A 20,083-nucleotide genomic window follows, 5' to 3' on the forward strand; every position below is an offset into this window, starting at 1 on the left:
TAACTATTCATAATAACAGTGTGTAAACCCTCTTTAAAGGAGCGCATTGTTAATGAAAATTGCCTTGCCTAATGGCACAATTGTTGTAAACAACACTACTGCATAATGTAGTAGAGCATTGGAGCAAGTTTAACGTCTTTATTAGTGTAATTGTTGCCTGTTTTGCGAGCGGTTACACCAGTGCAACATTACTGTCGAAGCCACGTCAGATATCCTGATGAGTATCCGCTGTTCGGCGTGTTGGCAGGCAGAAGACTCGGGTTACAAACTGACTGAAAGAAAATGTCACCCTGAGAGGAGGTTATGCTTGATTGCACTGGGATTGATCAGTGGTTGATGCTCACGAGAGCGTTTGATTTGACGTCTCTGCTGCAACACTCAAAATCTCCTCTGCATTCAAATTCGAGTCCTTCCACGACCTGATCCACAGTTGTTTTCCTCATCTGGGTTTCGGATGACACTGGTAATTGACAAGCGTTGGTTGGCCTGTAACAATGATAATGGCTCTGTCTGTATGAGTCTCATCTTCAAAACACGACTCAGAACTTTCACAAGTTTGCCAGCTGTCTTTCTTCATATTCAAATTATTTTGTAAGAAGAATCATGACCAAAAATAATTGATACTTGAAGTCAAATTTAGGGCTCTTTCTTTTTCTTTTTTTTTCATGACAGCGCCAAGACGAGTGTGAGCAAAGCTATTTTCCTGACCTTGGGATGTGTTTTGCCTGTCTGTCCCTTTGGTATTTTGCATGATGCGCAGCGGTTGATTGAGGCAGAACATCATGGGACTTTTAGGTAGACGAGGTAGTTAAAAAAAGGATGGTAATATTTTGTCTCTTTGACTTTGACTGTTTTTTTGCAAAAAAAACAGCAGTGATGGTTGCAAACTTGTCACAAGAAACATAATCAGATCTCATCAAATGCTGGACGTTTGTTTCTTTAAATTTAATTGTCATGGCACAAATTGAAGTAACTGTACATTGTGCAGGGAAAACATTTCAGTAATTAAAGCAACAAAATGTAGCTTCCTGGACAAAGATAGTTGATTGTTGAGTTTCATCCCCAGTTCCTCAAATACTGATGCTTTGGGTTGGCACTGGACCTGAGCTGTCAACCCACAGCATCAATATTTGACAATCTGGGGATGAGACTCAACAATCAATCTTTCTCCAGGAAGCTACATTTTGTTGATTTAAACTTTGAAAGTCACATATGTACCTCATCTGCCCTCATTTTGCACAGCTCTGCACTGAGCTAAACTTACTTCCAATGCAGGTTGAAGATAGAGGAATGGTTTTATATTATGGAAGAAGCGGTGAAAACAGTATCGGACAATGAATTCAACAAATATATTGTAAAAAATAAGAGTATACAAAGTAAAAAGTAAAAAAGTGTACTGGTAGACTAGCTGTCAAATGAGTCGCATTGTGATTCAGGTCAGGAAGAAATAAAAGTATCACCAGTGAAAGAGTTTGTTGAATGAATGTTTAAATAACGATTGTGCTTAAACAAGGAGACCCTGCACCTTCTTCCACAATTCATGAGCAGATACTCAGAGTTCAACACAATGAAAAGGGTCAGTTAAAATCCTGTTGCTGAATAGCTGAATAGCAGACTAATATAGACACAAAAATGTCTTGGAGCTGAGGGGCGTGGGTGTTTCCATGATATTTGAGCCTTAAACTTGAATGTTAGACTTAAACCAGACCTGCTCACTAAAAAAAACGTGCATAGTGTTTGCTGCAAAACTCAGACGGGAATGGATGATGGATTCTTGAAACACGTATGTGCCAGCTCAGTTTATTATCAATGCAGACGGCTAAGTATTTCTCAGAAGCGTCCCGTCTAATATCAAGAGCATGCATTGGAAACTATCCGGATTCATATTTTTATGATTTCAACATTTTGTCCAAACCTCCCACATTTGCCCTATTCCTTCTTCTCCTGGGCCATTTTAGTGATGCATTAGTACGGGACAATAATTGTGACTGGCTGAGAGGATAATGACTCCTCATCACACCCCTCCAATTCAAACTACACTTCACCCAACTCTTTGGAAACGCCCTCATTGACCTTACAAACGTGACCTAGTGCGGTGCTTTAGTCTTTGTGATTGCCTGATGACAATGGAGCTCTTAATGTGGAAAAGCTGTTGTTTTTTGGCGAGGAACATGGTGGCATTGTGCTGAGAGTGTTAACGCTGATCACAGCACTCTGCTTTAACTAAAGATGGTTGGGATTAACTAATTTGTTGTTTGTCACGTTAATGCTTGCAGAGCTGTTTAGAGTGAAGTCAAATTACTGCACTTAACATCTAACGGAGGGAGGAACATGTATTTATAAACCTACAGTACATTATATATTCTACATCCTGCAATGTCTAAACTTATATTGGGTTTCAACATATTTAAATATTAATTATTCGTCTGCCAGTCAGTACTGTTTACCATCCAATTAAAGCAGCAGTTTGTGAGTTCTGGCCAGAATTTTAGCTTAAAACATTCAAAGAATGAGTGTGAGGAAACAACAGTGTTGACCTTATGTCAAAGATGTCTATGTACCGTATTGCAGAGATGTCTAATGAAGTGAGCATACTAACCAGCTAGCCCCTGTCTGTCATGTCTCAATACCACTTTGTACTACAAGATGGCGAGTCTGATAGCCCCCGTAGTTTCAGCTGGGAGATGTAAAAACAGCTGATAAGTGGACAAAATAAACTCACAAAATGTCAAGAAAGGAGATATTTTACACCTATTTTGTAGGTGCTGTAAATCGCCTCCATACTGTGTCCTCCTGTATCCTGTATCTCGTCTGTTGTCAAACTGACCTCCATAGGTCTTGGAGGTTGTGCTCACTCCCAGTTCGGTGTCCGATCTGAGCCTTGTCGCATTGACTTTAGGGTCACTGGCAACACAGCTCACTTTACCATGAGATAATTAGTTAATGTTAGCTAGCTAGAGCCAAGGATAGCTAGCAAAGAGCGACAGTTGTAGGTCACTACGGTGATATGCTGCCACCTTTGTTTTCGGAGCTACCTTTGAATTCTGGCCATGTTTGACAAATGACACCTTTACACAGTCTATAAACTGTTGAGGTTTCTCCTTAGTGCTTATATATTTGTCTTGTATTAGAAAACTCACTTGTTAATTATGTTATTATTTACACTTGACTATAGACTTATTCATGTTAGTCAGCATCTTATAAGGACTTATGAGGGCCTTTTTACCTATTGATCAACACTTCTGACAAGGACCTTAATATAAAGCATTAATCTGATTAATTCTGTAGCAAAACAGCACAGTTTCTAAATGACCGCCATTCATTTTTTTATGCTTTCTCATTACACTCTCTCACTTTTTGCTCCTGCTGTTATTATCATTATGTTACCATTACTACTTAACGGTCAGTGTGCTTTTCAAGCAGCCTGTTCTCTCACCGCAGTTGGCAGAGTGGTCAAATTTAATGCCCTCGAGCACATTGACCACTTACCGATCCCAGTACTTTAAATTTTATGTAGGCAGGTCTTGGGTGGGTGGGTGTGTGTTACACGGGGTTAATATCCATCAAGAGGCCACATATGTGTGTATTGGTGATCATCAACTGTGGAACAACAGTGTTTTGCCCTCCCTGAGTCCAGCCCGGCTCCCCTGTGACAAGGCAGAAATGGAAGTGTGCTGCAGGTCAGAGTGGGGCTGTAATTATTTCCTCACTTCATTAAGTGCGAGTAAACCATCACACTCAGCACTGCAGCTAATGCGATGCCCCTGTGGCATTGTAATGCTCTCTAAATGAATGCCCCTCTGACAGCCTAGGGCCTTGTGGGCAGCAGATTACTGCAGGGTTAGCCCCAACAATGCTCAACCCTCCAGCTGCAGAAGCATTCATTATAAGGCTTATATGACCCAGCCGCTCCTCGCTGCTCTCGTCTGAGTCGAAGGCCCCGGGCCCGTCTGCATCCTCTAAAGTGACCAAACCATAATTTAAATGTTAAATGCCATTCGAAAGTAGTCCACTTTGACAGGGAATGTGTGATTAAAAGCTGTGATGGTCACTGCTGGTTTTTAAGATTTGTTTCTGAGCTGTTCCACCGTTAACTTTTATTCCCCTCTCATACTTGTGATGTCTTTCTAGGTGAGGCTGCAGTTGAGGAGACGTATGACAGGATGTTTACTGTCACCAGCCGGGTAAGATTTTCTGTCACCAAAGAGGATGATGGAGTGCCAGTGGACTGCATCATTGACCACCCAGCTGCAAAGGACCTCCTGGCTCAAAGACACTTGGAAGTGCTATGTGAGTGACCTAAAGCTGTACCTTTTCAAGCCAAGAGCTAGACCACACAGACATGTCAGGGATTTTCTATTGCCTGAGCAAGCTGGATTTATCTACGTGGCTTCCGTTGGTATTGTATACCTACTATTGATACAAAGGTACCACTAACTAAGCACAGATTTTTTTTTAAAATAACAAAAAATGACAGGCAGAATAACTGATTAAATGCACAGACAGGGTCCTTTGACTGTTGACATTATGCTGCTTGGACAGAGTAAAAATCTACTTCTGAGTCTTGATTATTTCAACTTGGATTTTGGCTAAATTGACCTTTACGTCCAAGGATGTGAGCTAGATTTAAGCAGAAATTTTCTTTTTGCAAATAATATGCGTGTTGTTGAAAAAAACTCGCCTGTAATAAATGAATACACCTAGAAGAATGTATGTGAAAATTTTGATGTGGTCGTCTCAGCTACGTGTTAGTCCATTGCATTCACGCCACATCACCGCTGATGTTTGAATCATCTGGCCCCTCAAGTGGTTGCCAGTTTGTGCACCAGCTACTGATGATAATGCTAGTTAACGTGCTAACGCTATCTAGCTATCGTTTATGTTTCTAATGCTAGCTAGCTAACTAGAACGCAGCCATTTTTACCTTTTTTCCCACAAACTGGGCAACTACAAAGACTGCCGACGAAACACAGATACCATGTGATACCAACAAGCCCTGCTAGAAGCTGGAACCAACCATCAGAATTCTTCAACAAAACATACATTTTGAACCCGATAAACATTTTTAATATATTTGATTCACAATCATAACGCCATATGTTTTCAAGGAAAATAGATACTTATTCTGCACCTTTTCTGTCCTCAGTTGTCAGTCTGGTTGACCCGTTGTACAACATTTTGTTCTCCATGTACAAAACATTCTTTTTTCTTTTTTTTTGAACTCCTAACTCTTATCACACAATATATCATCTGTTTGTAAAGAGGATTCTCCACAATCTAAAAGCATGAAAGACCATTCACAAATATGAAGTAGTCCTTCAAACCTCTGACCATACTGAATCAAGCTTTTGTGGCAGGCGGTATTGTATCTGCCATAAAATCTGGCTCTTGTGGCTCGTGAGTCATGCTAACTTTGCTCTCTCCACCTCCAATGTACAGACTCAGGGAAATATTTATGATTTACATTCAACATTTTCAAACATTTGTCGAGTTTGACACAGCAAGTAGCCACCTTGAATGGTCTTTATAGTTACCAGCACAGTGATCTCCACAGCTCACTACAACAGATGTTGCGTGTGCAAAGTTCATATGACCCACAGAGCCACAATGACCAGGTTTAGAGGAAATTCAGCAGGTTGAAATGAACCAGAATTTTCCTATCAAAAGTAACACTGGACTAGATTTTGAACGGAGGAAAACATCGCCTCACGAGCCCTCACGAGTTGGAAGGCATCACTTGAACTCAGCGTCTTAGCTGGGTGTGGTCAAGCGAAAAATGTACTCTAGACTCTCAGTGTATCTCACGGGATCATACGAAGATATATTGTTTGTTTCTCACTGCCTCAGACACAGTCGCCACAATGGGAGGAAGACAAAAAAAAAGGGTTAGGGTTTTGTCAAATGGTGTTTAGGTGTTCTTAAAACGGTGCATTGATTGAAGAGGTAATACAGGCTGCCTTACAATGTTAGACATCGAAGAAAGGTTAAGGTACCCTTTTGTACTCTGTGTAGAATATTAATTTTTTTTCAGGTAGACAACTGTTTTGCGTGACCTTTCAAGGAAAAAGAGGAAGCTTGACTGGAACCGCTTGACATTTTGGTAATCTTTGGCTAGCATTGATAAGAAGAAAGGGAAAAAAAATCATGTTGCTATAAGGTACTGTAGACTGAGCACATAGGATAATCGTTTCATCATCCTTTGTGTCACATTTAGAAGTCTGTTTCTTCACTTTAGAGCCCAATATATAAAGGAATACTCTTTTCCTTTCAGATAAACCGGAAGTGAAGATTGTTGTGACGTATCCTGAAGGTTTAACCAGAGAGGGTGACAATCTAGACTTGACGTGCATCGCAGAAGGAAAACCACAGTGAGTATTCAGGCAGATTGATGCACATCAACACATCAAAAAACTCTGAAAAATCTGTTTAGTTTCATGCTTTCCACTGTGTAATCCAGCAGTCCGAGCAACCCCCTTAACCTTTACATTTCATTGTACCATTTAAATGTTAGCGGTTGTTAGCATGCTGAATAAAACACATCATTAGACAGGCCCTGCCAATGGCCCTCCTCAGACAATCTCAGATTTGACCTTTATTTCAGATTTCTAGCATGGATAGACAGTGGCTGAGTGATGTGTGTGGTATTTATGCTCTCCAGTCCCCATCAGATCAACTGGCTGAGAGTAGACGAGGATGTGCCACCTCACGCTGTGGTCATCGGCTCTGACCTCTACATCGAGAACCTCAACAAGTCCTACAACGGCACCTATCGCTGCGTGGCATCTAATGCTGTGGGAGAGGCGTACGACGACTACATCCTCTATGTGTATGGTAGGTATTTATTGCACTTGATGTTTAAATGGCTCCGTCACTCTTTCACACCAGGATTCAGTCTGTATTGCTGATATGGAAAGGTTTATTGACTTTACTCCCTACAGCAGCTTTGGCAGTCGGGGGACTTTATTGGAACTATAAGGATTTACTACAGTGTTTGTGCAACAAACAGAATCACATTTCAAACATATATGGATGTACGCCATTATTGTGAGGAACAGAGAGCTTAAAATCACAGAAGTTGGCTGCAGTTGACAAATCCACAGAGCTCCGAATTGGGTTTTGGGATCTGAGCTGCCGTTGTACTATTAATGCATAATGAGTTTGAATCATACAGAGGGTTGAGTGTTTACTTTGGACTGGCCTGTTAGAAACACAGGAAGTGAGATTTTGTGTGGTAGAACGATATTTTTGGAGGAACAGTTTGCAGAGAAAAGTCGAAAATGAATCAGATGGAACATTACTGTATGGTCTTATAGCAGCCTGGCTACATGTACAGTCATGTTACACTTACTTCCTGTGAATATCTGAAGTTAACCCTTCATTGTGAGGCCTTCATCCTCTACAGCCACTTTAAAAAGAAAACTGCCCTAACATTATCAGACTCACAATGGACAATTGAAAACAAAGATCAAAATCAACGTGCAACAGAATCAGAGATATTGTCCTTTTTCTTCCATAGCTTCCGCATTATACTGACAGTGAAATGTGTCTTTCAGGATTGTGACGCTCAGAAAAAATGTATAGCCGCTTCTTTCACAAATGTAAATCCACAAGAAAAAGTCTTTTTTGGCAAGTGTGCGTCACAAGATGTTGTAATTACATGCCTTGGCCACAATGTCAAATTGACTTCCAGCAGGCTTTGTTCAGTCAGAAATCCAACTGTGTTATGCTAGTAGCAGCTAATGTGGCCTCGAGCTGAAACCTCGAGCAGAGATGAGCAGTGGGTCTGAGGAGCTCGTGTCTTTCTAACTCAACAACTCCAGATTTTTTTGACCCAAGTGACATCACTTGAGGCAGCTTATCAGACTTTACACAGGTCCCTCTGAAGGCACAAAAGGCTTTGTGCATCTTTTTTCCCATATGCTGTACTCCCTAAGCCCTGTAAACAGACTTTGATGTTTAAATCTTTTCCTCTTTAAACCTTGTCTGCAGACCCAGTTTGCACTCTGTAAAACACTTGAGTAAACAATTGTTTTATGAAGAAACTGACTGGAGGTGAGACCAGGTGATCTGAGGCCACTATATGTTCGTGTCTGAGATGCAAAAGGCCATCGGTGTGTTTAGTACAAGCTTACACAACCAGCATTGCTCTCATACATGTGATCACTCTGCTCAATATTCATTTATTTCACTGACTGGATCCATGTCAGCCCATCCTTTTTTTTAAGACAAAGAACAATTTTGTTGGATGGAGGCGTAATGTGAATTGGAGAAGGCTTATTCGTTTTCTTGCTGAGAGTCGTTGAGAAGATTTGTATCACTCTCATGTCTGTGCGGTAAATATGGAGCTACAGCCATCAACCGCTTAGCTCCTGTTTCCAGTCTTTAGCTTTTTAAGATGAAGAGAGTGGTGTCAGTCTTATCATCTAAATCTTGGCAAGACAGCCAAATATCTCAAACTATTTCTTAATAAAACAAAAGACTATTGACTACACTATTGGCTTTGACTATTAGGTCTCACAGCAGGAAATCAACTTCATATCTCTACAATAAAGATGGGCTTTGGTTCTGTTTACTTATATTGAAGTGGGTGGAATTTCAATGTGTTCTGCAGCCAACCAGTAAAGGGCAATAGAGGGACCGTCTCCCCCAGGACCTGACTTTAAATGGAGCGGGCAGTTTGCTCCCCATGGTTTGAACCTCTCTTCACTGAAGCTTCGGCATCTGTGTTTTCTACCTTTCAACACATCACAATCACATTACAACAGTTAACAGAATTCAAAATTAAGCCAAATACATGAAATAAATAACAAATACACGAGACATTTCCGGTGAAAATCCCACATAATCTCAAAAAGTTTTTGTGGAGAACTTAAAGGTGCACCCGGCATCGTTGCACTTGAACACCCACGGGGCGAACAGCAGGAGGGAACTGTTTGAAGTTTTTGAAAAGGAGGACTTCATCATTTAGAAATCATGTAACGTGACGTCAGGGAAGCACACACTCCTTGGACCCTTAATTTCCTTTTTTTAGGTGGCTGGCAGGGGTGATGAGGATGAGGGGGAAAATAAATTTGCAGCAGGTGCAGCCATTGTTGGTGAGTTTAGCTTCCTCTCCTTGGAGCGTTTGTTCCCCGCTGTTTAGGAGAGGATTTTGTATTTCGTTCCCAAGTTTCAATTTGTTTCCGCCTGTGTGCCAAGAACATTGCCTGCCAGTGACCGTATCCAAAACCAGGAATAATGTTGGATCTTCTCTTTAGACTCTACAAAACATGTATTATTAATTTTAATGTCATTTATATGTTAAAAAAATAATGTGTTCCTACTTAGAAGTCTTAGAAGACAAATTTCCGTGAAGTTTTCTTGTCCGTCGAACTACCGAGTTCAGGTGAGGATAAGGTAACTGACTGAAATATTTATATATATATATATTTTTTGATACTTTTTGATACGTGAATCACAGCAAATCTTTCCACCGCACTCAAAAGCGTGTTTTGCTTATTGTTCCCTCACTCGGATGTTTGACCTTCGCTGCACAGTGATGTGCGTGCAGAGTTCGACACTAGAAGGCTGTTTTCACATTCATCTGCTGAAGAGGGGAAAGTTTTTCCTCTGTGCTCACCTTCAATCTGAGTTTCAGGCGTGTTTAGGAGTGTGATTTTGTGATAGTTTGGACGCCAGTCGAGGTCCAATATGCAACTTCAAGAATGTGGAAACTTGAAGCCTCTAGTGCACATATTGTGTACACCAAGGATGGACTTTACAGTAAAGTAGACAAGACATCTTAGTCCAGGAATATTTTCATATTCATAGAATAAGGATTTTTTTAATGAGTGGGAAAGAGTAGATATCATTTAAAATGATGCAACACAAGTTTTTATTGAAATCTCACACATTTTATGTCTCGAGGGGCTCTTTAGTGTGTGATATTAGTGGATCTCAGCATTACCTTTACGCTTTATACCCCAGAACACTGTTCCTGATGGCCATCAGAAATGTAAAAAAGAAATCTTGGGAAAAAACATTTGATTTATTTTTTCACTACAATTATTGCTACAACTCTTTATGTTTATATTTTGCATGTTATTCAGTCTGTGGGGATTTAGCTGGCAAATTCCTAATTGCTCCATGCCCATAATGCCATTTTTTTTTTTTAATGAATAAACACTTTTGCAATACATTCTCATAACTGAAACCCTCAAGGCAACTAAAAGTAAACATAAAAAACGATGAGGTAACACATGTTATAGAGGCTAGTTTGAATGGACATGGATATAGGTGTGCCTTGAGATTTGAAAACCACTGGTTTAGGCAGCCTCACTACTTGGTTAGGACTAGGAAAATATCTAGGTTTGGGTGTACACAAGTATGTTAGGTACATAAAAGTTATGTTAAATACATGGTGTAAGTTATAGTGGAAACCCCCAAGCATTTCCAAGTGGTATTATTGTTAGGGCCGCTGTTGCAAAAACAACTTGATTGCTTTCTTTGTTTCCTTCAGAGTAGCAACTACCAACAACACCAGACAAAACACAAGTTAATTCATTCATTTGGTCTATAATAGAGATATGAAAGCAGATAGAAATGGTGTCCCTGACTGGATCAGCAGTCAGCCTTTATTTTCTCTGAGGATTTCATGCCATGGCAGACAAAAGAGCAAAGTGAAAACCAGGAACCAATCTTAATGCTGATGGTGTCATTATTACATAGCTGTTACATTAGCCAGTGTAAGGATGTTACTAAAGTTAAATTAACTCACCGTTGACTTTTGGTTCCACACAGAAAACACACAGTGGTCTGCTGGCCTGTGTTGGTTTTACCTGACCGTCCTCCTGTTCCTCCTCCCTATGAGGACTTTGTTGCTCTTCAGACTACTTCACCTGACTTCCTCCTCTGCTCCTGTCATGATTACTACAGCCACTAGAGGTCGGCCCCTAACAATACATGTAAATATGGGTCGTACTGAGCTGCTTGCATGGGTGACAAACTGGAACTGGATGCATTTATTGCAACTTTTGAAGCCCATGAGATCACCAAAACTGGAATAATTTTTTTGATGACAGCTTCAGCCAGGTGTGAGGAGACACACTGTTCAGAGAACAACCAGAACAGCTAAATGTTATTTAAATGAAACAGTCTGATTCGTCTGTTCACCTTTAAAAACATTGTCAAACTGGAAAGAAGCAGATGTGCTCTGTCTTTGTTAAAACAATCCAAACCCTGGTGGGTTCTGTTATGGTACAAAAGCACGTCGTTGCACCTGATTCATCACGCATCTGATGCAGATTGTTAGATTTGGCAACTGAAACCAATAACAGTCTTGTCTGAAGCTAACATGTGTCCAACGCAGCGGGATGGGACGAGGAGAGGAGTCGAGGTGCTGAAAACAAAGCTGTTGTTAAAAATGGGCTCATTGTGGATATTGTGAGCGAGCCGATCGCAGGTTTCAGAACAGTGATATTGTTTTGATTATCACTCAGTCTGCTTGTTTAGGTCGAGCTGACAGCTTGAACTGCGTGTCAAAAAACAGAAATGTAACATTTTCCCCATCACACTTGCAAATGTTTATGGCAGTTGCTGAAAATGTGCATTTATGAGAATGAATGCATCTGTAATGGTTTTAACGTCAACGGCATTTCACCATTTGTGAGGCAAGTGGTGGACAGAATTTTAATGGAAGGACAATGTCATGAAAAGAGCTGTCAGAGCAGAGAGAAATTAATGGAGAGAAACAGGAAATGTTGGTGCAGTTTTTCTACTGGATTCTACACCTGGAAACTTTAAAATAATATACTTTCAGTCATATATATGTGTGCTTTATTCAATCAATCCAATTATAATGACAACCAATTTGTTCCTAATGACTTCAAAGCATTGTTTTCTGTCTCTAATTTTAACTAGTGTTACAGAAGAAACTGTCCCCCTTTCTTTTCTGCCTTAAGACATAATAAAACAACAAGAATATAGTTGCAAATAATTTACTTTAAAGCAACATTTTGTAACTTTTTTTACCTTAACATAACAGCTTCAAACTCATGTTGATGTTACAGTGTCTTGTAATATGGTGGATGGTGTCTCTGTCTCAGCCACTCCGCCCCCCTATCACATGTTTAACCTCAGTGAGAGGGTCGGATCACAGCGCTACATACATGTTTACTTCAACATACAAGTTTTCAACACATAATATTGTTATGACATAATGAGTTTTGTTTGTAGTCAGCACCCACATTACATCTGACAAACTGTTACAGACCTGCGATTTGTGTTTACCACAGTGGTGTTGCACTCAAACTCAGACTAACATCGCCTAAACAGATTAGCGAATAATGCTGCAGCGAGAGCAACAAGTTAGCAGACTGCTGATTTATTCCCGAGAGGGGAGTAAATATCCTCTTTTTCTCTGTGGTTTACCTGTCTGCCTGGTGCAATCACTGTTTGAAAGTTTAGGAAGAAGTTGCCAGGGGAATTTCAAAATAAAGGCGTGTCGGAAATACAATGATATGGATCGATATTTTTCTCTTTACATTAATGATATTGGATTGTTGATCACTGAATGGATTTATTGATTCAGACTGATGGATCGTTACACCCCCACTATCAAGAAGGGTAGGGTTGAATGCGAGAGACACAGATTAAAAAGTGTTGCATTAATATGTTTCCTTGAAATTAGTGAAACTCAGTCATACCAGAATCAGAGGAAGGTAAATAAGCCATTAATTACTAATGTTGATTGTACTTGTGATTAAAGCTGAAATTTGTATTAAATAGGTAGTTATTTTTGTCGTATACAACATGCAAATTAACTGTAAGTTTCCTAAAATAATAGTATTTTTGATGTTGATGTTTTGAATTTGCAGCAAAAAATAACCATGTGGGATTTTAGGGAATGTCACAAACCGAGCTTCAAACACAGTAGGACGTCACTAATCCAAATCTCTGCGGCACTCAGAGAGGCGCTGCTATTTCAGGTTTTCATTGCTGCAATATTTTCAATTGTAAGATAAAAAACAACTCCCAGCACACAGTTAATGAAACATACAGATTTTCACATCATCTCACGTTTGATGTTTTCAGCAGCTCTGTCGGTTGGTGGATGTTCACAGAAACGCGTTTATTGCACCCAGCTGACACGTGCGACTTTGTCACTGTGACATAGGTTTCCTGTGACTCTCATAACTCTGCCGCCCCATGGTTATTCATCATCGTGCTCTGCCAGGCAGATGATGACATCTGCTTGTTCCCAATGGGCCCATAATGATCACTCCCAAACAAAAGGACAGCATATGCCGGCAAATAGCTCACTCAAGGCAGACGTATTCAAGCTATCGCGACTTAATTCTTAATTGTTGTGTAAAAGATTCCTTTGAAAGTGACATTTACGCTGCCTCCTCTCAGAATGTGGTTTTTGATGAACAAGTGGGGAAAGGCATGCTTGTAATTCTCAAACACAGATCTGATACTATATTCTAATAGTTCAAAAGTTTTCACCAAACTGCCTGCAGGCATTTCTGAGCCCATGAATGATGTGTGTGTCCTCTGCTGCTGAATTCATGTATCATTTGCTTCCTGCTGCACCCATAACACTTGCACGAATGAATGAAAAGCGATGCGAGGCTAATGTTCTCTGCAACTTTCCCTCCTATCTACACTATATTTCCCTTCAAAGTTTATGCCTTTGGCCGCAACGTCTTCAATTAGTACCTTCCTATCCACATATTTTACCAATTTCCATTAAACACTGTTTCTCTGGTGTACAAGCGTTGGAAGCTCCGTGACTTCAGCTCACTGTAATGAGACACAGGAGATTGGTAAAAGGTGCTCATAACCGCGTATAATTATGTCTGCGACTCCCACTCCTCTTTTCTGGAGGATTTAATGCCAGACAAAATCATGTTGTGGTCCATGTGAGGGTTTGTTGTCCCAGATTAATCATGCCTGCTACGGTGGCTTAATTAGTGTGTGTTTCTGCAACATGGATCGGTCTTAGCATGATAACCTTGTGCTAGTTTCATGTGGCTTTTCAGCAGCGACGCACGACCTCAAACCAAACCAAAGCCCACTGGCTTCATTTCCATTTCTCTCTCCTATCTGGCCTTTTATTACCGCTTTGTTTTGTAATTTATGAGCTCGTGCCCCAGTTAAAACCATCACACACCTGTCAAAAAGATGTTCTTTGTTTAGCCAACTATATGCGACAAATGGCTTTATTTTAATGAGCTGTTTTTGTTACACATAAATATTTGCTTGTGAGCATTATTGATAGAGCCGAACTGGATTGTCCATCAATTTTTCTTTCATCCTGCTGCCACCCTCTAGTCCTTCGGGCTCTTCCTATTTCAAAAAGACTAATGACCTTTCACTGTGTGACAGCCCGGACAGGTGTGAGGCCGATGTAAATCCACGTCAAATCAAGTCCTATTGTGGTGCATGTATTGTATGTGGCTGGTCAGAAAGGCTGAGAAAGAGGCTTGTCATGCTGTTCTCCACGCGGGTGTGTCTGTAGCAGGCTGTGAATTGTGCCCCCTGGCTGGCGTGTGGTGTGGGAGAGAGCTGGCCAGAGAGAGGCCTTTCTCTCTCAGAGGTTACCTGCTGTTATAACTCACACACACTGCCTGTTGGCAGGAGAACAATGCTGCCTTTTACTGCCACGGTTTAGCCCACAGTTGACTTTTTGACCTATAAATCTTCCCTGGACGAGAAGTCAAAGATTCACAAGCCACTGGAAATCTGGGGTTTATCAGGGTTTTGACATAACATGAGCAGACAGGACTCGTGAGTCTCTCTGTTCTTATGAAAAAGGCTGTCGTGAAACTGTCCCTGTGAATCACGCTGATTTTATAAAAATGTGCAACATAGCGAGGAGCAACTTTCGACACATCAGCTTGTAGATTTTCATAAGCTATCCCAAATTCTTTCACAGATATTTCAGCATGTTTGTGAAGAGCACCTGTATTAAAGGAACAGTTCAACCAAAAATGAAAATTAAGTCACCTACACACCCACCTGCTGATGGCAAGTCAGGTGAAGTTTTGTAGTCCACAAAACATTTCTGGAGCTTCACAGCAAAACAGCGTTGTAACGGCAACGATAAAATTAAGAAAATGTCTCCATACATCTCATCTGATGTAATCTAAGTCTCCGGAAGCTCCAAGATCCCAAATTAATTTGAAAAGATGCAATCAACACTCTTGACGTGCCGACAAGCTTGTGTATCCACTCAGACAAGCTAACGCTTTTAGCTTAGCAGCTACAGTGAAGATTTTGTCTTAAAATTATGTAAATAACATCTTTTCAAATCAATTTGGATCTCTGGGCTTCTAGAGACGGGGATTACACAGGATAAGCTGTATGGACACATTTTATTGCTTACTTTTTTTTCCAGTGTTTTTTACATTTTAAAATAAGTCTCCATCACATTCAGCTGCAATGCTGTTTTGCTGTGAAGCTCCAGAAATGTTTTGTGGACTATGAAACTGCACCCATCTGTCCATAGGCATGGGGGTGAGTAGGTAGTGACTGAATTTTAATTTTTTTGGTGCACTGTTCCTTTAAATTTTTATGTAAACTGAGACTTTAAAGCAAGAGAAAGAAGAAACAGACACAGAAACAAAATCTTTTCCCGGCTGTCGTGTTGGCAGGCAGGTTTAAGCAGGCATAGATAAACAATTTCTCCTACATTGTTTCACTTTATGGTTAAATTTTCTCATATCAAATTCCTCAGTGATACAAATGCTCCCTGAAAATATGGCCTCTCCAAAATACACTCATATTTCAGCCCTCATAATGCTGAGCCCGGAGTCATCCAGGCTGGAAATTGCCCATGGAGAATTCTTGTTCGCCTGGATATTATATGTGCCACATCCTATCCCGGCCTTTGTGAAGACCCTCTTTCCTGAATGGCCAATTTCCCTCTTCCAGACACTGACATTTCAGCTATCAGACTGCCTTCGGTCACAGGGAAAGAAATCTAGCCCACCCCCCTCTTCAAATACTGTCAGAGGAGAATCTTTTCCTGATACCCTGATACCCCCCTACCACCATCAACACCACCTCCACCATACACTCCATCCCCGGCGGCAACATTATGCTGTCCTTGATGTTTTATCATTAGTTTGGGAGTGTGTGGTCCCCCACTGCTGTCTTTTGATGGAGTGCAGACAGTAAAGGCATGGAGACAGCCAGCCAATTTCCCCTGCTGCGACTCTCCCACAGCAAGGGGTCGTGCTATCTTTCCCCTGCACCAGAGCCTGGCATATATTCCCCTGATGAGGAAGCTTTCAGCCCTCTTTAGTACCGTTGCATACCTGAATTGCCCTCCATTTTGTCTTTCTGATTATTTTGTTTGGGGGTTAGTGACAGGCCTAATCAGTACAGTGTGGGGCGGAGGATGCTGCTCGGGGCGCCGCTGTGCTGCAGCGGGAGACCACCAGAGTGGTTTAATTTGCAGTTTGACTTAATTATTGAGAGAGACTGTGGAAAATAGCAATACCTTTCTATGATTGCCAGGCATTATTATTCGCAGTTAATTAGAAAATGTATCAAAAAAAAAAAAAAGAAATCTAATAGCTTACCATAATGTAATATAATGCAACCCTAGCACGGTGAAATAACGGTGTAATTTTCTTAGTTGTTTTTTAAGCCACATTAGGGCTCTGTGGATGATCTGTCATGTCTGTCTGCAGCTTGGTCTGTCCATGACTTTGATCAAGACTAAAGTATCTTTATCTCACAAGTGTTGAATGGATGGCCACCACGTTTCGTACAGATATTAATGGTTCCCAGAAGAAGATAGGCTCAGGATTTTGTTGATCCTCTGGCTTCTTCTTAAGCACTACCCAAAGGTTCACATTTTGTTTTCTAGTGAAATAGCTCAACATTTATTGGACGGATGACCATGAATTTTGATGCTGATACCCATGGTGCCAAGAAGATGAATCCCAACACCTTTGTTGATCCCATGATATACATCTAGAGCCACCCGAAGCTCAAAGTTTTCATTTATCCAGTGAAATATCTCAACATCTACATGACGGATTAGCAACGTTTTTTATGACTCTGGTGATCCCCAAGCCCGGCACTGTCAGACTGGGGTGGTTCTTGGTCCGTTTTCAAGCAGGGGAAAATGGCAGCTTGGTCACAAACTTTCTCAAATAACAGCGAAGATGTTTTTCTGAAAACATGAAAGGCAAGAAATAGGCAGTGCAGCAACAGAATCTTGATTCATATTTTAACACTGCTGCCTTGTTTGGCATATTGTATGGGCCTGCAGCCTGGATGCTGGATAGACCTACAACCAATCAGAGCAGTAAAACATATGACTAGTCAGATCTGGACCTATGATGCTCCTCTGGCAGTCATCTTATGGGCACGGTCACACATACTCAATCAACATTGATATCTCACATCCCACTCTGCCCACATTCAGCAACAGCAGGTGACGGTTACTCGCCTGCATTTGCATTTGTGTGGCTGCGCCCTAATAAACCTGCCCTATATCAGATATCACAAACTCAGGACACAGGGAAATCTGTCTGAACGAGAGTGTTGCCAGACTGTGGCCATCATAAGGTCACATTTCTAGATATCTTGTTGACTATTTGACACACATTCATGTCCCCTTCAGGACGAATTGCAATGACTTGGAGATCCTTCAAAGAAGACATATTCTGCTCATTTTCAGGTTCATAATTTTATTTTGGGTTACTACTTCAATAGGTTTACATGCTTTAATGGTCAAAAAACATCAGTTTTTGGTGCTGCAGCACTGTATTGCCCCTCTGTCTGAAACGCTCTGTTGTAGCTCCTGTCTCTTTAAGGCCCCCCCTCCTGAATACCCAGTCTGCTCTGATTGGTCAGGTCACACACGCCTGACCCAGCACCGCTTACAACAACAGAGCAGCTGTGCTAAATCAGTTCTTAAGTGCCAAACTAGCCGTTAGGCATTAATTGTGCAAATATGTGACATGGTGACGTAGTGTGATGTCAAGAAGTCACAGAATTAAAGGCGGGGCTACTGACGAGGCGTTTCAGGAGCAGTGTTTTCTGTGGGAGAGAGGAGCTTCTGTTGGTGTGGACTTTGACCTTTTTAACTTTCAAGACCTTTTACATGCGCAAGAACCTCTATAAAACACTTTTTTCAATTTTAATTTTTTCTTTAGCTCATGGCCAAAAACCTGCAAAATTAATGTCATTTCCATCAGCTAATTAGTGCTAATTAGCAAAAGTTAGCATGCTAACAAACCAAGTTAACATGATGATAATGTTATAGCTTTTTAGCATTGTCATTGTGAGCCTGTTAGCATGCTGACGTTAGCATTTAGCTCAAAGCATTCACTACAGAAGCAAGAAACAAGTGCATGGTATGATTTTTAGAGCTCCTCATCTTCAGTGACTTTTGTCTCTTTCTTTACTCTTGTCTTTCTTTATTTCTTATACATGTTCTTTATTTTTTTACTCTTTTCATCTAGATGCTCCCACTCCTAGCCCCACACCCACCACCAACCCAGTCAACACGCAAGGTACTGTATGCCCCCACTACTGTCCCTCTCAGCAATCATGTGTGTCTGTCTCTGTGTGTGTGTGTGTGTGTGTGTGTGTGTGCGTCTGAGCCTGCATGCACGTGTGGCCAGGTGATCGGGGAGAGAAGGAACGAGGGCTTGTACCTACGGCTAAGAGAGACCGTGGATGGCCAGTTTTAATCAGATAGTGCTGCTGATAGGTGACATTGAAGACAGGCAGCGCCGGGCTGTCAGAGACACCTGTCATAGTCCTTTCCAGTCACATGTGTTTGATCTGAGAAAACATACAGACTGCTTTGCTGCTCTGCTATCTTATCAGCATCTGCAGCTATATCTCAACCGGCCCGTCCGTCGTATCATAATGCCCTTTACATCTCCCCCTACAAATGCCAGTCACATTTCGTCTTTGCGAGGCCAAAAAAACATCAATAACTATTTTTTCTCAGACGTACGAAATGAACGAGAGGCAGTTCATTTGCAGTGTTTAGAGCAGAGCAACCTTTTGGCATCTTCTGTACACACTATGCTATACTTTGATTTTGCTTTGTTGCAAAAATTTATTCCAATATTAGCCTTTTTTAAAAAAGAAAAAAAAATCGCTATTATTTCAAAAGCACCGCTAAGGCTAGACAGATGGCGAGGCAACCTTGGGAGTTGACATTTGGATATGCCAGAATGTGACATTTCAATACAAAAAACTATCCTTAAAGAATAGATCGGTTTATCAATAGCAGCTTTAGAGATACTGCAATTTTGGCCCTTTGTCATGACCGTGCTGCAATTCATACCGTCATAGAAAAGTGGAGTGGAAATCTACACCCAATAAGAGACGACCTTGTACCCATGTGGCAGCTTTCAGATATTTATTTATACATTTATTTGATCAAACAATTGGCTTTTTAGTCCATTATGTATAAATTTGTTTAAAAAAGGGGGGTCAACTGTCATATAAATGGCACTGTCTTTAGTTTTGTGATGTCTCCTGGGTTTTATTTTGAATCTCTCTTCACTATAACAAACCTCTTTCTCTGCATGCCTTACGTTACCTCCTCATGTTTGTACTTTCTCATTCAAACTTGCCAGTGATCACGCTGCACGGACACAGCCTCACTCCGGCTCTCTCCCTCTCTCTCTGTCTGGGGTGTGGCTCAGTCCGAACAGGAAGTTGTTTCTGCAGGAGTGTGCATTACTCTGCATTTTCTCCCCCTCTAAGCTCCTCTCCTCGGAGTTGCACCGATGCAGCCGTCTCCATGTTTTCTGCTGAAACATTCCAGTAATTTCCGAAAGACAGGCTTGAAAGAGGATTTACCGTGATTTATGCAGTACATGCTGGGAGGATGTAATTGAGCTTTCTTGCAGTTCACTACTCTTCTAAATACCCTGTCACAGGGGCAATGGTAAGCTGGCTTGCGGTAGATTGCTTTGCACTACCTTAATCAGCATAACAGCACAGTATAGCATTTTCCTCTCGCCAATAAGGAAATATACAGCGACATTTCTCATTCATTCATTATGGGTGTGAATTGGCGCGGCCACTGGCGACACCAGCTGCGATCTTCTGGTGTAAT

At 41.1% G+C, this 20,083-nt stretch overlaps 1 protein-coding gene across 2 annotated transcripts in view; it reads left to right on the forward strand.

Annotated features, from left to right (window-relative positions):
• The window catches only part of cadm1b (cell adhesion molecule 1b), a 166,442-nt gene that overhangs the window by 132,642 nt on the left and 13,717 nt on the right, over positions 1-20,083 (forward strand). For both annotated transcript variants that reach the window (XM_073480959.1, XM_073480968.1), the window contains 4 exons: positions 4,132-4,290; positions 6,272-6,368; positions 6,659-6,831; positions 18,465-18,515. In XM_073480959.1, coding sequence (XP_073337060.1) covers positions 4,132-4,290; positions 6,272-6,368; positions 6,659-6,831; positions 18,465-18,515 — 480 coding nt within the window. The remainder of the gene's footprint in view (positions 1-4,131; positions 4,291-6,271; positions 6,369-6,658; positions 6,832-18,464; positions 18,516-20,083) is intronic.

This window comes from Pagrus major, chromosome 2 (genome assembly GCF_040436345.1).
Source record: "Pagrus major chromosome 2, Pma_NU_1.0".
In the NCBI taxonomy this organism is placed as follows: Eukaryota; Metazoa; Chordata; class Actinopteri; order Spariformes; family Sparidae; genus Pagrus; species Pagrus major.